The sequence below is a fragment of the Macrobrachium rosenbergii genome, chromosome 26, assembly GCF_040412425.1.
Source record: "Macrobrachium rosenbergii isolate ZJJX-2024 chromosome 26, ASM4041242v1, whole genome shotgun sequence".
Taxonomy (NCBI): Eukaryota; Metazoa; Arthropoda; class Malacostraca; order Decapoda; family Palaemonidae; genus Macrobrachium; species Macrobrachium rosenbergii.
The window spans coordinates 536008-556887 of NC_089766.1; the positions used below are offsets into that span (position 1 = coordinate 536008).

The window sequence follows — 20880 nt, forward strand, 5'->3', positions numbered from 1 at the left end:
CAAGGACATTATTGGAACGTAAATAAATAACAAAATGAGCACGAAAGTGAATTAGATCGCACGTACGAGCCATCACGTGCCAGGTCTTGAATTAGAGTTACGTGCAAGCACGTTAAAGAGAGAGAGAGAGAGAGAGAGAGAGAGAGAGAGAGAGAGAGAGAGAGAGAGAGAGATTACTTTGCTATCAGGGCGAAGTGGTCAAAATAATTTTTGTTTATTTGTTCAAGATGTTGTAAGAGAGAGAGAGAGAGAGAGAGAGAGAGAGAGAGAGAGAGAGAGAGATTGCTTATAATTTTATTTGCTATCGGGGCGAAGTGGTGAAATTATTTTTTGTTTATTTGTTCCATATGCTGTTAAGGTTAAAAGAGAGAGAGAGAGAGAGAGAGAGAGAGAGAGAGAGAGAGAGAGAGAGAGAGAGAGAGAGAGAGATTAGATAAGCATTCACATATGCTAGAAATTATTTACATTTTTCCAAGATGTTTTCAAGAATTGTATAAAAGGATTACCGCACAAAGGGTAAGGAGAGAGAGAGAGAGAGAGAGAGAGAGAGAGAGAGAGAGAGAGAGAGAGAGAGAGAGAGAGAGAATAAGCTTACCCTTTACCCAACCCGCCAGAGCGAAAGATATCGAACTGACATGAGCCAAACCGCTACTGACATTTTTTTAGTTCAATGCAACACAGAACAAAAAAATCTAAAAAAAAAAAAATAAAATAAATAAAAAGGTCAACTAGAAGTGGTAAGGAGAGAGAGAGAGAGAGAGAGGGAGGTAGAGAGAGGTAGGGAGGTAGAGGTAGAGGTAGGTAGGTAGGGCATTCAAACAGATAATTCGAGATCAGCATCATATTTATGACCTTGTCCCAGAGTCTAGGCGAGTCCTTGCGAGATACCTTCATCAATCGTTTTACAAGACTTTCAAGCGATTCTCCTGCGGTTGGCGGAGCTGGTTTGAAGGACCTCGTTTTTGATCACCTATTCTTTATTCAGGAGGATGTTTTGACTGGTTTGGTCGGGTAGGGGATTTAGGGGTGGGGGGGGGGAAGGGGTTGGTCCCTAAAGAATGGACAAGTATGCAAGAATATGAAAGATTATCGGCGGTTTTGTGGCGTCAAGTGGTGGTAAGAATCAGCTGGATTTGAAGGCATAATTTTATTTATTTTTATTTAAATGCAGGTTTAGATTGAGGGCTGAATGCATTTTGATTTGATAGAGATGTTTGTAAGTATATATATATATATATATATATATATATATATATATATATATATATATATATATATATATATATATATATATATATATATATATATATATATATATATAAATATATATATATATATATATATATATATATATATATATATATATATATAAATGTATATATATATATATATATATATATATATATATATATATATATAAACATATATTTATATATATATATATATTATATATATGCACACATATAAACATATATATATATCTATCTATCTATCTATCTATCTATCTATCTATCTATCTATCTATCTATCTATCTATCTATCTAGTTAGCGAGGTCACGTGCGCCGCCTTTGTAATCAATCACTGTTTGGAAACCCAGAAGCTGTCTTCCCTTCAGAGACTGTGTAATCTCACCCAGGTGAGACATGTAATTAATTACGCCCCTGCACACCTGCCCAGGTGAATTAAGGATTATCCAGATACCCGGCCCCCATCCCCCCAAAAAAAAAAACTTCGAGCAAGTGATTTTATTTTCAAGGGTGGTTTTGGGGTAGAGGTTGTTTTTTCAATTTATAAATAATTGGAGAGAGCTTTACATTATAAGTTAGATAATGAGATGGTAAGTTATTCATGCGGATAAAATTTGGAAAAAGAATAAAGAATAAGATGGATTTAGAGGTTATATTTCAGCATAAATAAATAAAAATCTGGATATATAAAGAATGTGATTAATTAAGTGGTTATATTTAAGGATAAATAAAAATTGGGAGATAATAAAGAATATGATGAATTAAGTGGTTATATTTAAGTATAAATAAAAACTTGGAGATATAAATAGTGTGATAAATTATTGATATAGCAAAAAAATTAATCATAAATATAAAAAGTTATACAGTTATAAGATATATATAATAATTTCTTATAAATGTTTGCCTTATTCTTGATATAACAGAAATACCAAACTGTATTATATACAGACACTCAAACGTAATGCAATGAATTACAGAGCTGCATTACACCAAAATTACAAAGATGTGTCTTGATGATTGAAGCTAGAATATCCCACGAGTATATTCTTGATGTTTAAAAGCTATATTCTAACGCAAATTTAAAAGAAAATCAAGGCATACAGTTGGTTATAAGTTATAATGCTATCTGAAGACACTCAAATAGACACTCAAACGTAATACAATGAATTACAAAACTGCATTACACCAGCATTACAAAGATGTAATGTAATGTAAACCTGTTTATCTAGTTACAGTCAAACAGAGTTTCCCAGGCTACGAATGTGACCATCTTCTGAGTTTATTACTTCCTTTCTCGAGACTTGAGTTCGTCCTCGAGCCTGGCGAACTCGATCTGGTCGAGGACGAACTGGGGAATCGGGTGGGGGAAGTGTGGGGCCACTGGCAGAAGGTCAGACTCGGGCTGGTACCCGTTCTCGTCGGCTACGAATTTGAAGCTGGCGATGGAGCCGTCCTCCTGAGGGTAGCTGGGAAAGAAAGAGGGGTTCCTCAGGGTGAATTCCTAGTGCCTTGAGTGTTTGGAGGGTATTTTATAAAATATAAAACTATTACTTTATTCCTTCAAGCTAAGATATTAGGCTGGCGATGGAGCCGTCCTCCTGAGGGTAGCTGGGAAAGAAAGCGGAGTTCCTCAGGGTGAATTCTTAGTGCCTTGAGTGTTTTGTTAGTATTAAGACATTCTTGGGCAGTTCCCTATCTGGCAAATTTTATGCATAATGATCTTTTTTAATGGCTTATCAGTTTTTTAGTTTTCTGTAAAAGAAAACTGTTGTGCCGGCTTTGTCTGTCCGTCAGTACTTTCTTCTGTCTGCACTTTTTACTGTCCGCCCTAAGATCTTAAAAACTATTAAGGCTAGAGGGCTGCAAATTGGTATGTTGATCATCCACCCTCCAATCATCAAACATACCAAATTGCAGCCCTCTAGCCTCAGTAGTTTTTATTTTATTTAAGGTGAAAGTTAGCCATAATCGTGCTTCCGGCAACGATATAGGTTAGCCACCACCGGGATGTAGTTAAAGATTCATAGGCCGCGGCTCATACAGCATTATACCGAAACCATCGAAAGATAGATCTATTTCCGGTGGCCTTAATTATACGCTGTAGCGGCGGTACAGAAAACTCGACTGCGCCGAAGAAACTTAGGCGCAATTTTTACTTGTTTCATATCAGTGTCCTTTTGAACGTGAGCCGTTTTTCACAAATCTGATTGAATTAAGTTCTGAATTAGCAGAGTTGATATTGCATCCTCAACGCGACTTGCTTAAAATAGGAAGCAGAATGAAAATAAGGAGGCAGGAAGTATATTTCAAAGCTTCTTTTGTCACATCTGATAATTGCAATACATCCTACTTGCTTCCTTAACATCAAGTAAACAATTTTAAGCTAAAGGTCTGATTCAGCAGATTTTACATTTCATCCTCGACGTGACTTGTTTCAAACAGGAAGCAGAATGAAAATAAGAAACAGGAAGTCTATTTCAAAGCTTCCTTTTTTTATATTCGACAGATGCAACGTATCCCCTATTCCTTTAAGATCGAGTAAACAACCTTGAACTATCTTTCACTAACCAGCTTTGGTGATTTTAATGTCAAACAGACCTCAACAAAAGTTATAAAGAGAGTTTTAAGACGCCTCACCTCCACGTTCCAATCATATTGGCTCCTCCGCTCTCTCCCTGGGACCCCGAGAGGTGGATCTCGATGCCATTGGCGGCTTCGAAGTCGCTGTTGTGGTTTCCGAACTCGTCCGGAGTGTGTCGGTCGTTCTTCAAGATGGCCACCACGGCTGCTGGGCTGGTCAGGGGTTTCTCGTCAGCCACAGCAATGGCTGCGAATAGGACAACAACTACGATCTGGAAAGGAGGTTTGGATTTTTGGTTTAACAAAATTACCACCACAGCAAAAACACGGTTTGAATTTTTGGGCTTTAACAAAATTACCACCACAGCAAAAACAGCCTGTAGGGGGTTTAGCGCCGTCTTGTGCAGGAGGTTTGAATTCTTGCTTTAACAAAATTACCACCACAGCAAAAACAGCCTGTAGGGGGTTTAATGTTTGCTTTAACAAAATTACCACCACAGCAAAAAAGCACCTCATAAGTTAGTGCTTTTACAGGTTTGCAGGAGGTTTGAATTTCTTGCTTTAACAAAATTACCACCACAGCAAAAACAGCCTCGTAAGGGGTTAGTGCCGTGTTTACAGGTTTGAATTCTTGTTTAACAAATTACCACCACAGCAAAAACACCCTGTAGGGGTCAGTCTTGTGCAGGAGGTTTGAATTCTTTCTTGCTTTAACAAAATTACCACAGCAAAAACATCCTGTAGCAAAAAACATCCCTGTGAGGGTCAGGTTTGAATTTTTGTGTAACAAAATTACCACCACAGGTTTGACCTCGTAAGGGGTTTTGCTGTTTAACAAAATTACCACAGCAAAAGCAGGGGGTTAGTGCCGTGTTTACAGGTTTGAATTCTTGCTTTAACAAAATTACCACCACAGCAAAAACATCCTGTAGGGGGTCAGTGCCTTGTGTACAAGAGGTTTGAATTTTGCTTTAACAAAATTACCACCACAGCAAAACAGCCTGTACAGGGTTTAGAGGTTTGAATTTTTGCTTTAACAAAATTACCACCACAGCAAAAGCACCTCGTCTTGTGCAGGTTTAGGTTTGAATTCCTTGCTTTAATTTTGCTTAAAATTACCACCACAGCAAAAGCAAAACAGCCTGTTTACAGGGGTTTAACAAAATTACCACCACAGCAAAAACATCTTGTGCAGGAGGTTTGAATTCTTGCTTTAACAAAATTACCACCACAGCAAAAACACCCTGTGCCGGGTTTGTTTAGCAAAATTACCACCACAGCAAAAAAACATCCTGTAGGGGTCAGTGTCTTGTGCACAAGAGGTTTGAATTTTGCTTTAACAAAATTACCACCACAGCAAAAACACCTCCACTGGTTAGTGCCGGTTTAGGTTTGAATTCAGTTACCACCACAGCAAAAACATGTAGGGGGTCAGTGCCTTGTGTACAAGAGGTTTGAATTTTTGCTTTAACAAAATTACCACCAATTATACAAGAGGTTTGAATTTTGCTTTAACAAAATTACCACCACAGCAAAAGCACCTCGTAAGGGGGTTAGTGCCGTGTTTACAGGTTTGAATTCTTGCTTTAACAAAATTACCACCACAGCAAAAACACCCTGTAGGGGGTCAGTGCCTTGTGTACAAGAGGTTTGAATTTTTGCTTTAACAAAATTACCACCACAGCAAAAGGTTTGAATTTTTGCTTTAACAAAATTACCACCACAGCAAAAACACCTGTAGGGGTCAGTGCCTTGTGTAGGAGGGTAGCAAAAGCCGTGTTTACAGGTTTGAATTCTTGCTTTAACAAAATTACCAACAAAATTACCACAGCAAAAACACCCCGTGTTTACAGGTTTGAATTCTTGCTTTAACAAAATTACCACCACAGCAAAAACACCCCGTAGAGGGTAGCGCCGTCTGTGGAAAGGTTTGAATTCTTGCTTCAGAAATACCACCACAGCAATAACTTTCCGTAGGGGGGTAGTGCTGTCTGTGCACCTCATGTGGTGCACTGTAGGCAGTACTTAAGGTTCTTTGCATTGTTCCTTCCACGGCCCCTAGTTGCAACCCCTTTCGTTCCTATTCTACTCTTCAATTTCCTTTTCAACGCTGAATGACCTCATATTTCCCAGTGCTTGGCCTTTGGCCTAAATTTGATATATAATAATAATAATAATAATAAATAATAATAATAATAATAATAATAATAATAATAATAATAATAACAGCAATATTAAAAAGTATTTTTAAGAGCTAACAAGAACAGAGATGGAGCGAGTCCTTAGAAAACCCTTGGCACCTGATGGTACTTAGAGGCTTACTCTACACTAATGAAGGATAATTAGCATAAATCTGGATTCAAAACAGGCCCTGTGGTTGCCATTACCTTCTCATGCAGGCTGATTAAACCTTAAAATGTTTGTTTTGTTCGAAAGTTGGGCAGGAGAGGGAGAGAGAGAGAGATTTCTGCTGTGATAGGGGACTGATTATACAGGCTTATCAATTCCCATTTTTAGCATGTGACAACATGGCTTTAGAGAAACATTCCTAAGGGGATTTTCATCAGAATTTACTACAGTATTTTATCAGAATTTTAAAAAAGATTCTTGATGTTGAGAACCTACGCACCATATGTTATCCTGATAGAATCACGTTATTTGAAGGACTATTGTAAACGTTTCTCATAGCTTTATGATGAACATAAGTCGCTTTTGAGGTTCATTGAAAGAATCTTGCCATCTTTCTGTCTAGGGAATTAAAATGAAGAAATCCACTTACATCATGGAAAGCAGTTATGGAAGGAGAAACCTCATATGTTAGCGACAATGCTCTCATGTTTGGTCTCCAGTAATATCACAGTTTTATTCGTATCGGGCAGAAGAAGATTGCTAAACAACTTAGCAAAAATATCCCTGCCTTTGACTTGTAACTGAAGACTGAACAGTACTGCACAGAAAAATCTCTGATCTGCTTCCAGTAGAAATGAAACTTCGTTGGAGAGACTAGTCCCCCAAAATACCTCCCGACACTTACTCCAAGTCAAGAAGAAGAAGAAGAAGAAGAAGAAGAAGAAGAAGAAGAAGAAGAAGAAGAAGAAGAAGAAGAAGAAGAAGAAGAATACTGCCCAGAAAAATCTCTGATCTGCGTCCAGTAGAAATGAAACTTCGCTGGAGACTCTAGTCCCCCAAAATGCCTGCCAACTCTTACTCCAAGTCAAAAAGAAGAAGAAGAAGAAGAAGAAGAAGAAGAAGAAGAAGAAGAAGAATCACAACTTCCTCACCAGATTCATGTCGCAGGCGAACGATATTTGTCTGACAACTGACGAGATCGTCAGATCGCCTGCATATTTATTGGCGAGTATGTTGGCCAGACTAGAGGCTACTTTCGTTTTTGGAATGAAGGGACATACAGGGAGGAGGAGGAGGAGGAGGAGGAGGAGGAGGAGGAGGAGGAGGAGGAGGAGAGGAGGAGGAGGAGGAGGAGGAGGAGGAGGAGGAGGAGGAGTGAGATGAATAGATGTGTCAAGGAATGAGGGGACACGTTCCAGAAACTGTTTGAAAGGAGGAACGTGAGGAAAAAATGGGGCGACAGGAGGAAGAGGAGGAGTAGGAGGAGAGAGAGAGAGAGAGAGAGAGAGAGAGAGAGAGAGAGAGAGAGAGAGAGAGAGAGGAGAGAGAGGTCTCAGGAACAGGAGGAGATTGAGGGCCAGAAGTAAACAAAAGCATCATTAAAATGAAAAACATTTGATTTCTAACTTTAAAGAAAAATAAATGAATGCAAAGACTAAAATTAAACATTTAAAAATTCCGTACAACTTACTTTAAAGAGAATAAATAACGATTTTAATATTAAATATGGTTGCACTATTGGTGTCCAATGAGTAATCATAATATGTTGCAGTGAACGAAAGGCCTGTTGTGGACAACTGGACTTGAACCAACAATTATAAACAGACTGAATAACGAACTAATCTTATGAAATTAAACTGATTATCTTAATAATCCTTAAGAAAAATTCAAAATGAAGGAAAACATAAGCTAATTATTTTTTGTTACATTCAAAAGAAATTTAATCATATCATCAAACGAAAAATGATTTTGTTGGTAACTGTTTTAAATTTAAAGCAAAACTCGAAATATATTTAAAACCTCATACATACAAGAAATAAAAATATCATCAACTGGCCTGCCTTGGAGATACCAGAAAAATGATTTAAAGTGGCTAAAAAAAAATATATATATATATATATATATATATATATATATATATATATATATATATATATATATATATACATATAAAAAAATAGAAAATATACCCCAGAATTACTTCATATAACTAAACTATAAATAAAATAAAATATAAGATAAAGCAAAAATTGGTCCCAAAATCATTTTATGTGGCTAAAAAATAAATTTGAAAAATCTTAAAAAAAAAGAAAAATAAAGCATAAACGCATTTCCGACCCTCAAAAACAAACATAGCCTCAATTGTCAAATTTTGGCTCCAGCTCAATTGGAATGGGGCTCCAAGGATCGCTCCAGTCCTCAAGGATCTTGGAGCAAGTCCATTGAATCCGATAATAATTCGCTTCTGGAGATAAACTCTTGGCTAAAAGTTGGTCCATTTCTGAAGGCAGTTGTTGTTTGGCCTTGTGAAGGTCGAGAGAGAGAGAGAGAGAGAGAGAGAGAGAGAGAGAGAGAGAGAGAGAGAGAGAGAGAGAGAGAGAGAGAGAGATTTTCTTGTGTGTTTCCAAGGTATGGTGAATGGACTATGTTTGGTCTGTTAGTGAATGGGCTATAGTTTTTTTGGACTAATTGTGACAATGTTTGAGGGTAGAAATTAATGACTCTGTATATATATTATATATACAGGTATATATATATATATATATATATATATATATATATATATATATATATATATATATATATAAAATTTTATATATAATCTACCCAACGCCAATATCCCCCAAACCACACAATAATCCGCAGAATTATCCCAAAGCACAAAGAGATCAAACGCATTGAAATGCTCCCAGTCAGGCCACGAAAGCAAATTTGCAATTGCGTTTTGCAACAATACGGTCGTTGGAAAAAGTATTAGCGTCCATCCTGCAGCAAAAATGACGAAAAAAAACTGAAAACACGGACATGTTTTATGCATGATAATGGCTGCTCCATTATCTGACAGGCAACTATATCTAACGTGAATGTTAAATTTGATGATTGCATGAAGTGTGCTATTGGAAAACTGTTTGAAGGCAACAATCGCTTTGTTTGAATGTAAATTGTGGCAATGTGTGTGTGTGTGTGTATGTAGTTATATTTGTGAATTATAATCTCTTTTGAATGTGTTATGTGGTGGACATATGTTGATATATGTGTGTGCATGTATATGTATACATATGCATATATATACAATACTTATATGTATATGTACTTAATATATAATAGTTATATGTATATATATACATACTTATACACATTCAAATAATAAATATTAATTTTATTATACTTAACACACGTAACACACACACTATATATATATATATATATAATTTATATATATATATATATATATATATATACACATATATATATATATGTATACTATATATATATATATATATATATATATATATATATATATATATATATATATATATATATATATATATATATATATACACACATCCCTACGAAACGACAGATTCTCTTTCCTAAAATAATAATAATTTTCTCACAACCCGTATTCCTTCTTATCCCCACAATAAATAACTACTTTAAAACACCTAATCTCTGTACCTTTCCCCCTTGAGCACGTTCCCAAGAGCGCACATGCACGCACGCGAGCGCGCAGAGTACGGGAAAAAATCATTAATGTCCAATAAAATGGCTAAAAAATATCTTTGTTTACACTTCTCCAAACGCCCCAGGAAAAAGCACGTGTCTACAGGGCGTTTGCTAATGGCTTCTATCTTACGACATTACAATGACTGTTCTCTTGGTTTGATCTGTCTTACTAAGTAAGTTCTCTCTGTCTCTGTCTCCCTTTCTCTTGCTCTGTCTTGGGCCGAGTTCTCTGCCCCTGTTTAGTTTTCGTGGGTCCTATCTTCGACACTTTTTTGGCCCATCACAAAGGGGCCTTTTTTATGGCAATCTCGTATGACTTGGTTTTGGCTTCAATATAATTCGTTTGTCGCAGGCATATATAGGAGTATATTAGTTAATTTTCATCAATTTCCTATTCACGGTAATTTATCTCTCTCTCTCTCTCTCTCTCTCTCTCTCTCTCTCTCTCTCTCTCTCTCTCTCTCTCTCTCTCTCTCTCCTTTCCCTATCACCATCTTGTTGACTTACCGGATCGTCTCTGGATCGTTCAAGCGGGTAAACTTATTTACCCCCCAAGATCGTATCTCGAAGGCAAAACGAGCTGTTTATGGAGAGAGAGAGAGAGAGAGAGAGAGAGAGAGAGAGAGAGAGAGAGAGAGAGAGAGAGAGAGAGAGAGAAGGGGGGGGGGGAGTGTCTGTGGTCTAGATAAGCCCAGTTAAAGGGGGGCGGAAAGGAGGCAATATTATCCGATATCATTTTCTTTTTCTAAGTAGATAGTAAAGTTCTCCCTTACGGGAAATATAATATTTTGATATATAGATATATAGAGGAATATACCACATTGGTTTTTTTTTGAAATAAAAAAACTCCTTTTTTCGTTAAACTAAGCATAATTTTGTTAAGGAAAAATGAGTTTTTTAATGCAGAAATACAGGAATACACAATTTTAGCTTTTTTTTTGAAAATATAAAGGCCTTTATTTTCGTTAAGTTGAGCATAATTTTGTTAAGGAAAAATGAGAGATTTTTTTAATATAGGAACAGAGGAATAAACCATATTGGTTTCTCTAATGAAAAACTCCCTAAAATCAGTGTTTTTTTCCATCTACAAATAGAGGGATACACAATTTTAACTTTTTTGAAAATAAAAGGCCCTTTTTTCGCCAAGTACAATTTTGTTTAATAAAATATTTTTTCAAATCTACAGATAGAGAAATATTCCGTCTTAATTTTTGTAAATAATGAAAAACTCCCTTTTTTTCGTTCAGCCGAGTATAATTTGTTTAGGAAAAATAAAGTTTAATTTTTATCTCAATTTCTCATATTCCTCTTGATTGATCACCAAATTATCTGGCTTCACAAATAACGTAGCTTCTCTTAGAACAAAGACAATGTACTTATAACGCCTACAACAAGAATCTACAACAAAAAACAAGTAAAAAATGCGACGAAGTTCCCTCGGCGCAATCAAGTTTTCTGTACAGCCGCTACAGCTTATAATCAATGCCACCGAAAATAGATCTATCTTTCGGTGGTCTCGGTATAATGCTGTATGAGCCGCGGCCCATGAAAGTTTAGCCACGGCCCGGTGGTGGCCTGGCCTATATCGTTGCCAGATGCACGATTGTGGCTGAATTTCACCTTAAATAAAATGAAAACTACTGAGGAGGTTAGAGGGCTGGAATTTGGTATGTTTGATGACTGGAGGGTGGATGATCAACATACCAATTTGCAGCCCTCTAGCCTAAGTGGTTTTTAAGATCTGAGGGCGGGCAGAAATGAGTGCGGAGAGGAAAAAAGTGCTGACGGGAAAAAGTGCGGAGAGGAAGAAAGTGCGGAGAGGAAGAAAGTGCGGAGAGGAAAAAAAGTGCGGAGAGGAAAAAAGTGCGGAGAGGAAAAAAGTGCGGAGAGGAAAAAAGTGCGGAGAGGAAGAAAGTGCGGAGGAAAAAGGAGAGGAAAAAAAGTGCGGAGGGGGAAAAAAGTGCGGAGAGGAAAAAAGTGCGGAGAGGAAGAAAGGAAAAAAAGTGCGGAGAGGAAAAAAGTGCGGAGAGGAAAAAAGTGTTGAAAAAAAAGTGCGGAGAGGAAAAAAAGAGGAAAAAAGTGCAGCCAGAAAAAAAAAAGTGCGGAGAGGAAAAAAGTGCAGCCAGAAAAAAGAGCGGACATAAAAAGTGCGGACGTAAAATGTGCGGACGGACAGACAAAGCCGCCACTATAGTCTTTTACAGAAAGCTAAAAAAAAAAGTACTGTAAAAAAAGGGGGTGGGGAATCTTTAATTAATTAGGAAAATTAAATCTTCAATGAATTTTACATTTCATTCAGAAAGCGAGACGGAGTTTTTGTACGTGACACGAGTCTTGTTCAGATAATCCTTTTTCCAATTAAACGTAAAGTGAAAAACTAAGATTATTTTTTAAACGTTTTGTTTGTTTTCGGAACAGAAATAAAAACAGGCATTAATTAAGAATAATTGAAATGTTCCCAGTGACGTGTGTTTATGTAACAAGGAATTAAAACTATGTTTTTTCTCTATTTGTTTCATCCAAAAACACGATTACTTCCGCAGGGAGGTAGCGCCGTCAGTGCACCTCCTGTGGCGTACTGTAGGCTTTACCTAAAAGTCGTTTGCGGTGTCCCTTCGGCCCCATAGATGCACCCACTTTTTAGCCTTTACTTAACCTCCATTACCCCCCCTATCTTCGACCTGAACATCTCATGGACGTAAGTGTCGCAATACTTGGCCTTGCAGCAGAAATTTCCCGTGAAAATAAAATCAACCTCCAGCAACTCTTTAAGCTTGAAGAGGCTTAGAAAAAGCTCAAGTGAAGCTTAGTGGCCAAAGTTGGGAGGAAAGCTGATTAGTTGAACGTTTCTGTCGCAAGGGAAATGTGAAGAGTTGTTTGATTATGACATTGTGCTGAAATATTCACGGTTTTTTTTTAGTTAATTTTGCTGGAATATTCCCTAAATTTTGAGTCAATTTTGCTGGAATATTCGCGAGATATTGAGTCAATTTTGCTGAAATATTCATCAGATTTTGAGTCAATTTTGCTGGAATATTCAGGAGATTTTGAGTAAATTTTGCTGAAATATTGACGATTTTTGAGTCAATTGTACTGAAATACTCATGAGATTTTGAGTCAATTTTGCTGAAATATTCAAGAGATTTTGAGTCAATTTTGCTGAAATTTTCACGAGATTTTGAGTCAATTTTGCTGAAATTTTCACGAGATTCTGAGTCAATTTTGCTGAAATATTCACGAGATTGAGTCAATTTTGCTGAAATATTCACGAGATTTTGAGTTAATTTTGCTGAAATATTCACGAGATTTTGAGTCGTTCTCGGTTAAGATTTTAGAAGTTTTTCAACTTTAAAAATTCCGGTAACTTTTCAAAGTATCTGAAGGCATGTTTAATACAGAGAGAGAGAGAGAGAGAGAGAGAGAGAGAGAGAGAGAGAGAGAGAGAGAGAGAGAGAGAGAGAGAGAGAGAGAGAGAGAACCCCCAACGAATCTTCTTTAACTCATTTTCGAGAAAACAGGAAGAGTAGTGATATGCGAACTTCAAAATAACCTATTAATCTAACGCACCTTGTAAACATGAAAAAAAAAGCAACGCCAAACTTGACTATCCAAACACTCGACAACAAAAAAAAAAAACACAAAGAAAAAAACATAAAAAAACCTTTGATGTAACCCACGCCTGACCTAACCTGACCTGACAAACTCCGTCGGGTTATAAAGTATCATATTTACCTTTCCCTGAAAATTCGGTTTAAGTGGCCACCAGGAAGTCCCCTCAGGGGAGAGGCCTGTTTTGACCCTTCTGGAGGAGGTAAGGAGAGAGGGCGAGAGAAAGAGGGAGAGAGGGAGTCTATAGAAAGTGTTTCCTCTCTCTCTCTCTCTCTCTCTCTCTCTCTCTCTCTCTCTCTCTCTCTCTCTCTCTCTCTCTCTCTCTCTATCTATCTCTCTCTCTCTTTCTGGAATTTGGTAGAATTTTTTTTGTAGAGATAATTTTTTTTTTTTTTGTAGCCGGAGGAGGGGGTGGGGGTGGGGTTGTGATGGGAGAGGAGAAGGAGTGAAGGAGGGTTCTATGTTAAGAAGCCCTCTCTCTCTCTCTCTCTCTCTCTCTCTCTCTCTCTCTCTCTCTCTCTCTGGATTTTTGCAGAATTTTTTAAAAGATTTTTTTTAGATTATCATCTATACACAGAAAATATAAATATATGAATATATATTGCTTTTCGTTATCATTATTATTATTATTATTATTATTATTATTATTATTATTATTATTATTATTATTATTATAGCAAAACACACAAACCTTAGCAGCACAATACATCCCAATTTAACCTGGGGTCTAGTTACAGAGAGAGAGAGAGAGAGAGAGAGAGAGAGAGAGAGAGAGAGAGAGAGAGAGAGAGAGAGAGAGAGAGAGAGTATTCTAAATCTTATTCGGGAATAGTTTGTGGTTCATTGTTCAGAAATGCGTCAAATATATATTTATTTATTAAGCTAAAATATTTTAAAGTCTATACCACAGGTGATTTTAATCTTCAAGAATGATGGTAATACTACTGAAAAATACCACAGGGTAATAATAACACTAGATAATACCACAGGGTAATAATACCACTGGATATTGTCACAGGGTAATAATACCACTTGATAATAACACAGTGTGATAATACCACTTGATAATACCAAAGGGTAATACTACCACTTGACAATACCACAGTTTAATAATGACACTGGATAGCACCACAGTGTAATAATACCACTTGATAATACCACAGGGTGATAATACCACAGTGTAATGATACCACATGGTGATACTATCACTGGATAATACCACAGTGTAATAATACTACAGGGTAATAATACCACTTGATAATACCATAGTGTAATAATACCACAGGGTAATAATATCACTGGAAAATATCACGGGGTAATAATACCACTGGAAAATACCACAGTATAATAATACCACAGGGTAATACTACCACTGGATAATACCACAGTGTAATAATACCACAGGGTAATAATACCAATGGATATTATCACAGGGTAATAATACCACTTGATAATACCATAGTGTAATAATACCACAGGGTAATAATACCACTGGAAAATACCACAGGGTAATAATACCACTTGATAATACCACAATGTAATAATACCACATGGTAATACTAACACTGGATAATACCACAGTGTAATAATACCATAGGGTAATAAAACCACTGGATATTATCACAGGGTAATAATACCACTTGGTAATACCATAGTGTAATAATACCACTGGAAAATACCAAAGGGTAATAATACCACTGGATAATACCCCAGTATAATAATACCACTATGTAGTCCTTCAAAAACCTTTCTGACAATCTCGCAGTCTTGCAAAACTGCTCGAAAAGCGACGCAAGAAAAAGGATCAGATAACGAAGGGGAATCATAAGAGATGAAAAAAAGTCGTGCCATTTTTATTCCAGTTTTGGCGTCGGGACGAAAAACATTGTTTCCTGGAATGGGAACGCAGATCTTTTGGAATAGAGAGAGAGAGAGAGAGAGAGAGAGAGAGAGAGAGAGAGAGATTACGCCTGATCCTAGACAATTCTCTCTCTCTCTCTCTCTCTCTCTCTCTCTCTCTCTCTCTCTCTCTCTCTCTCCTCTTCTCTCTCTCTCTCTCTCTCTCTCTCTCTCTCTCTCTCTCTCTCTCTCTCTCTCTCTCTCTCTCTCTCTCTCTCTCTCCCTTCCTCTCTTTCTCTCTCTCTCTCTTTTCTCTCTCTCTCTCTTTCTCTCTCTCTCTCTCTCTCATTCCATCAGGGTTTCCTCTTTCCCCCATTCGCTCCCCTCCCCTCTTCTCTCTCTCTCTCTCTCTCTCTCTCTCTCTCTCTCTCTCTCTCTCTCTCTCTCTCTCCATCAGGGTTTCTCTCTCTCTCTTCACTCCCCTCTCTCTCTCTCTCTCTCTCTCTCTCTCTCTCTCTCTCTCTACCAGAAGTTGTAAACAGCAACAGTGTGGAGGAAGAGTTGAAAAGAAAGCTAGGCAAAATCATTAAAGCACTGGGAATGAACAGTAAAACCTACTCCTGCAGACAATTGAGCACATGATGTCTCCTCGGATGGACTAATAAGTCTTTGAGACATCCTAATCCTTGTAACTCTCTCTCTCTCTCTCTCTCTCTCTCTCTCTCTCTCTCTCTCTCTCTCTCTCTCTCTCTCTCTACTTCGGTTTAACTCAGTCTATTTTTTTCATATGTCACCTCCATTTGATCTTATTAATTATTTTATTTCATAAATCTCTGCGAAATATAACATTTTTTTGTCTAATTATGGGGCGTATATAATTTTGGGGCGGGTTGTTTGGTTGTGGGTTCCAAGAGTTGACTGGGGGTTATGGTTATAGATGGATGTTGTATGTTTTTTAGGAGGTGACGGTAAATATCCACAGCTGATATCGTTGTCAACCAATGGTGGGTGCCGAGGAGGCTGATCAGCCAATCAGGATTAGGTTAACGATATCGTTAGTGGATTTTACCGTCAGATTTTTTTATTATAATTTTCTTATACTTTTGGAGATATTATTATTATTATTATTATTATTATTATTATTATTATTATTATTATTTATTATTATTATTATTGCTGTTGTTGTTGTGTTAATAATAATAATAATAATAATAATAATAATAATAATAATAATAATATTTTTGCTCTTTGTTTAATAACGATAATATTGATGGTAATAAAATATGAACGATAAAAAATGATAACATTTGACAGCAAAAACTATTATTGTTAATATTGTTGTTATTGTTTTTGTGTTAATAATAATAATAATAATAATAATAATAACCAACATCATCATTATAACCCCACATCCTATTCCTTAAACCAAGCTACACTAACAACCCCACAGCACAACCCCTACAACTTACTACAACCCCACAACCCTCCCACAACCCCTTCCCCCCAAAAGCACCCTCTCCATCGAAGAAGCTTAATGTTAAACTCAGGTTCCAAAGTCTAGTGACTTTGTAAGCACAAGTTTGCCTTCGGGGAGCAAGTTGGCGATTTCTACTATGATTATGAATGTCTAATTAGCTGTCTAAAACGGTCTAATTAACGGTCTGTCCTCTCAGTTGATTGATAGATTGACTGTGTGTGCGTTGCTTGATCAAATACTCACAGATACTCACTAATACTCACCCCGGGGGCACGAAAAACTCACTGTATACACGAAGACTTTCATTGAATACATATTAAAACTCACATTTCTAGTACCTAGACGAAGTAAGTTTTGATTGTCCAGGACAGAATAGAGCCAGTTGGCATTCTGTGCGAGCAAGGAAAAGGGATTTATAAGTGAGGGAGAGAGAGAGAGACAGAGTAAAATACAGTCGGGAGGTGGTGAGTGGGGCAGACCTACACGTAACTTTTATTTTTAAAAATTGGATTTATTATTTTCTGTAATATTCTATAAAGGTTGTATAGTAAGAGATCTATATCAAAATATAGAATGGATAGACAGATAGGCAGATATATCGGAAGTATATATAGATAGATAGGTAAAGAGAATTTATAGATAGATTATCTTCCTCATTTTTGTAATGTTCCTCAGAGGGTTAATGAGAAGAGGTCTGTATCAAAATATAGAATGTATATAGGTAGATAGATAAATAGATGGCATGTATAGATAGATAGATAGACATAGAATCTGTAGAGAGTTATATACAGAATCTGTAGATAGAATAGATAGATAGGATCTATAGATCTATAAACGTACGGTGAGAGAATTCCCTTTCCTGGCAGTTTTCTTTCACAAACCACTTCGGCATTCACACTTCCTAAGTTATAACTCTACATCCCTCTCACCCTCACCCTTAGCCCCCTCCTCCCCCCCTACTACTACTACTCACCCTCCACCAACACCTCAACCTCCCTCCCTCTCATCCTCCAAATTACCCTCCACCAATAGGACCCACCAATCCTGAATCCCATTGAAATACTACCCACTTTATATATTTTGTTCTCTTAGCAGGGATACCGAGAGAGAGAGAGAGAGAGAGAGAGAGAGAGAGGTCCCGAAATGAATATTATGACCCTCCTTGAAAACGTTCCTAAAAGGTCCACCTTCAAACTCCGTCGGGGGTCTCCATTGTTGAAGGGTGAGGTACGAGTGAAGCTAATAGAATTCCAGAAGACAATAGTAGAGGGCTTTTGTTTCCTTTTGGGAAGGGGGGAAGGGAGGGGGAGACTGGGAAGGGGAAAAGGTGTGTTGGGGGGCCCTGGAAGGGCTTAAGGCTAAGTTGAGAGGGCTGGCATTTATATATTTCCATCTGGACCAGATCCCGTGAAGAGGGGGCTTTAATTTTATAGGGTATCTTCTTAGCGTTCAGAGAGGTCATTGTCTTCGCTTTGTATACCTTTTCCCCTCCCTTCTGCTCGTTCGTTCCATTTCGTATTTTCCACCTTTCTCGCCCCTTTTCCGAGTCTGTGTTACTTACCACTTCTATAATCTCGGTCTCCCTCAAATATGAAAAGCGTGACATAACGAATTTCATTATTATTATCATTGTTAATATCATCATTCCATCGCGAGAACTTGATCCCTTGATACCTCGTTCCAATAACGTCTTCCGGGGAAAAAAAAAAAGGTAAACAAACTCTTCATCTTCTTGAATTCTTCTTCGGAGAAGCGAGGCCTCGGAAGTGCTCGGAATGTCATTAAATCTGACTTTTTTGATTTATTTATTTCGGTCTTATTGTATTTCCGGGTTGCTGGAGGACCAGGAAATTGAGAGAAATTGAGTCTGAGAAGTGAATTTGGTTCGTAAAATGGTTTCCCTAGCTTCTTCGAGGAAGGTTATGTACAGAAGGAGATTGTATATCTTTATGATGAATGAGGTATTTTGTGTGTGTGTGTGTGTGTGTGTTTTAGTGTGTTATCTTCCAAGGGTATTTCTACTCATATTCCACGAGAGACATGTTGCCCACATGTTGCAGACTTGAACGTGTATCGCTCATGTTGCCCACATGTTGTATACTTCATGTTGCCCACATGCTGTGGACTTAAAAGTGCACTATTCATGTTGCCCATATGTTTAGGACTTGAAAGTGTATCACCCATGTTGCATACATGTTGTGGAGTTCATGATGCCCACATATTGTGGATTTAAAAGTGCATTATCCATGTTGGCCATTTGTTTGGGACTTGAAAGTGTATCACTCATGTTGCTCACATGTTGTAGACTTCATGTTGCCCACATGTTGCAGACTTCATGTTGCCCACATGTTGCAGACTTAAAAATGTATTGCTAACGTTTTTTAATGTTATTGATTTATAAATGTATTGCTCATGTTGCCCATATATTGTATATTATAAAATATGTAATATATTTTTATATTATTGATTTATATATATATATATATATATATATATATTTATATATATATATATATATATATATATATATATATATATATATATATATATATATATATATATATATATGTTTATATATATATATATATATATATATATCTATATATAATCTATATATATCTATATATCTATATATATTGAATGTACGTTATCTGTCAATATCAATACATTTTCAGTTCCTAATTAAGGCCAGTTCGCGACCTCCTTTGAATAATATCGCAAACATTAATTAGTTCGTCGTTCTGTGCCTCAAATTTTTTGCACAAGGGAGAGAGAAAAAAAAAAGTCAATAAATCAGGATAAATTTCAAACCCTTCCTTGGACGATTGACGTCACACAGAGAGAGAGAGAGAGAGAGAGAGAGAGAGAGAGAGAGAGAGAGAGAGAGAGAGAGAGTGCTGCAATATTTCCCTGAAAAACACCTGGAAGAGAGATGGAAATCAGGGATTATTTTTCCTCCCTGTATCTGTCAAATCAGAGAAAATGTATTATTAATAATATGAAAATATAGAAAATATATTAAAAGAGATCAAAGTATATTCATTTTGGGACACTCGATATATTTACTCTGTAGGCTTCCGGGTCTTCTTGTGACCCACTGCTGCTTCAAGAGAGAAGCAAAAAGATGAGAATCTGCCATTCTCTTTGTATATGAGAGAGAGAGAGAGAGAGAGAGAGAGAGAGAGAGAGAGAGCTATGAATGGTGAGAGAGCTATGAATGTGAGATCGAGAGAGAGAGAGAGCGAGCTATGAGGCTGTGTGAGATTAATCTAATGAGAGGTTTTGAGAGAGATGAGAGAGAGAGAGAGAGAGAGAGAGAGAGAGAGAGAGAGATCTCCGTCTCTGTCTCTCTCTCTCTCTTTTCTTGTTCTGTCTCTCTCTCGTTCTTTCAAGTCTCTCTCTCTCTTTCTTGAGAGAGAGAGAGAGAGAGAGATATATATATATATAGAATCTATCTATCTATCTATCTATCTTTCTATTTGAGAGAGAGAGAGAGAGAGATGAATGTGAGATCGTGAGAGAGAGAGAGAGAGAGAGAGAGAGAGAGAGAGAGAGAGAGAGCTATGAATGTGAGATCGTGACAGAGAGAGAGAGAGAGAGAGAGAGAGAGAGAGAGCTATGAATGTGAGATCGAGAGAGAGAGAGAGAGAGAGAGAGAGAGAGAGAGAGAGAGAGAGAGAGAGAGAGAGAGAGAGAGCGAGAGCTATGAATGTGTGAGAGATCGTGTTCAAGAGAGAGAGAGAGAGAGAGAGAGAGAGAGAGAGAGAGAGAGAGAGAGAGAGAGAATAAATGAGAATTTGCCATCTTTGTATTTGAGAGAGAGAGAGAGAGAGAGAGAGAGAGAGAGAGAGAGAGAGAGAGAGAGAGAGACTGCTAAGACTGTGAGTGAGATCGTGCTCAAGAGAGAGAGAGAGAGAGAGAGAGAGAGAGAGAGAGAGAGAGAGAGCCAGGTATCTGCCACTTTTAATACGTCCCTTGGAATGAAAACGACACTGCCAGACAGACATACGTACAGACAGAGAGAGATTTAACCTTTCCAGCCCAAACTTCAACCCACTCCCAGATCATTCGCTCATTAAACCACGAACGAATTAGTACGAATTATTACGGAAACACACGAAAACATCACTAATGATGTTTCTGTTGACGTATATTGTCAAAATTGTGGCCAAGCTAATTATTTCATATGGTCCGATTTGACTCAGTTGTGGTAATGAGTCGTTGTATAAGTATATAATGTTTTCATTGGATGGTTACTGTTTGTTTTTGAT

The 20880-nt window shown here is 37.2% G+C and overlaps 1 protein-coding gene across 1 annotated transcript; it reads right to left on the reverse strand.

The window, feature by feature from the left end:
- Positions 1–2163: 2163 nt before the first annotated feature.
- LOC136852677 (cuticle protein AM/CP1114-like) lies at positions 2164–6664 on the reverse strand. The gene is made up of 3 exons (XM_067127589.1): positions 6608–6664; positions 3886–4100; positions 2164–2714 (listed from the first exon to the last, which is right to left on the reverse strand). Exons 1-3 carry the CDS (start codon positions 6662–6664, stop codon positions 2531–2533), a joined length of 456 nt encoding a protein of 151 aa, XP_066983690.1. The 3' UTR covers positions 2164–2530.
- Between the last annotated feature and the right edge of the window lie 14216 nt (positions 6665–20880).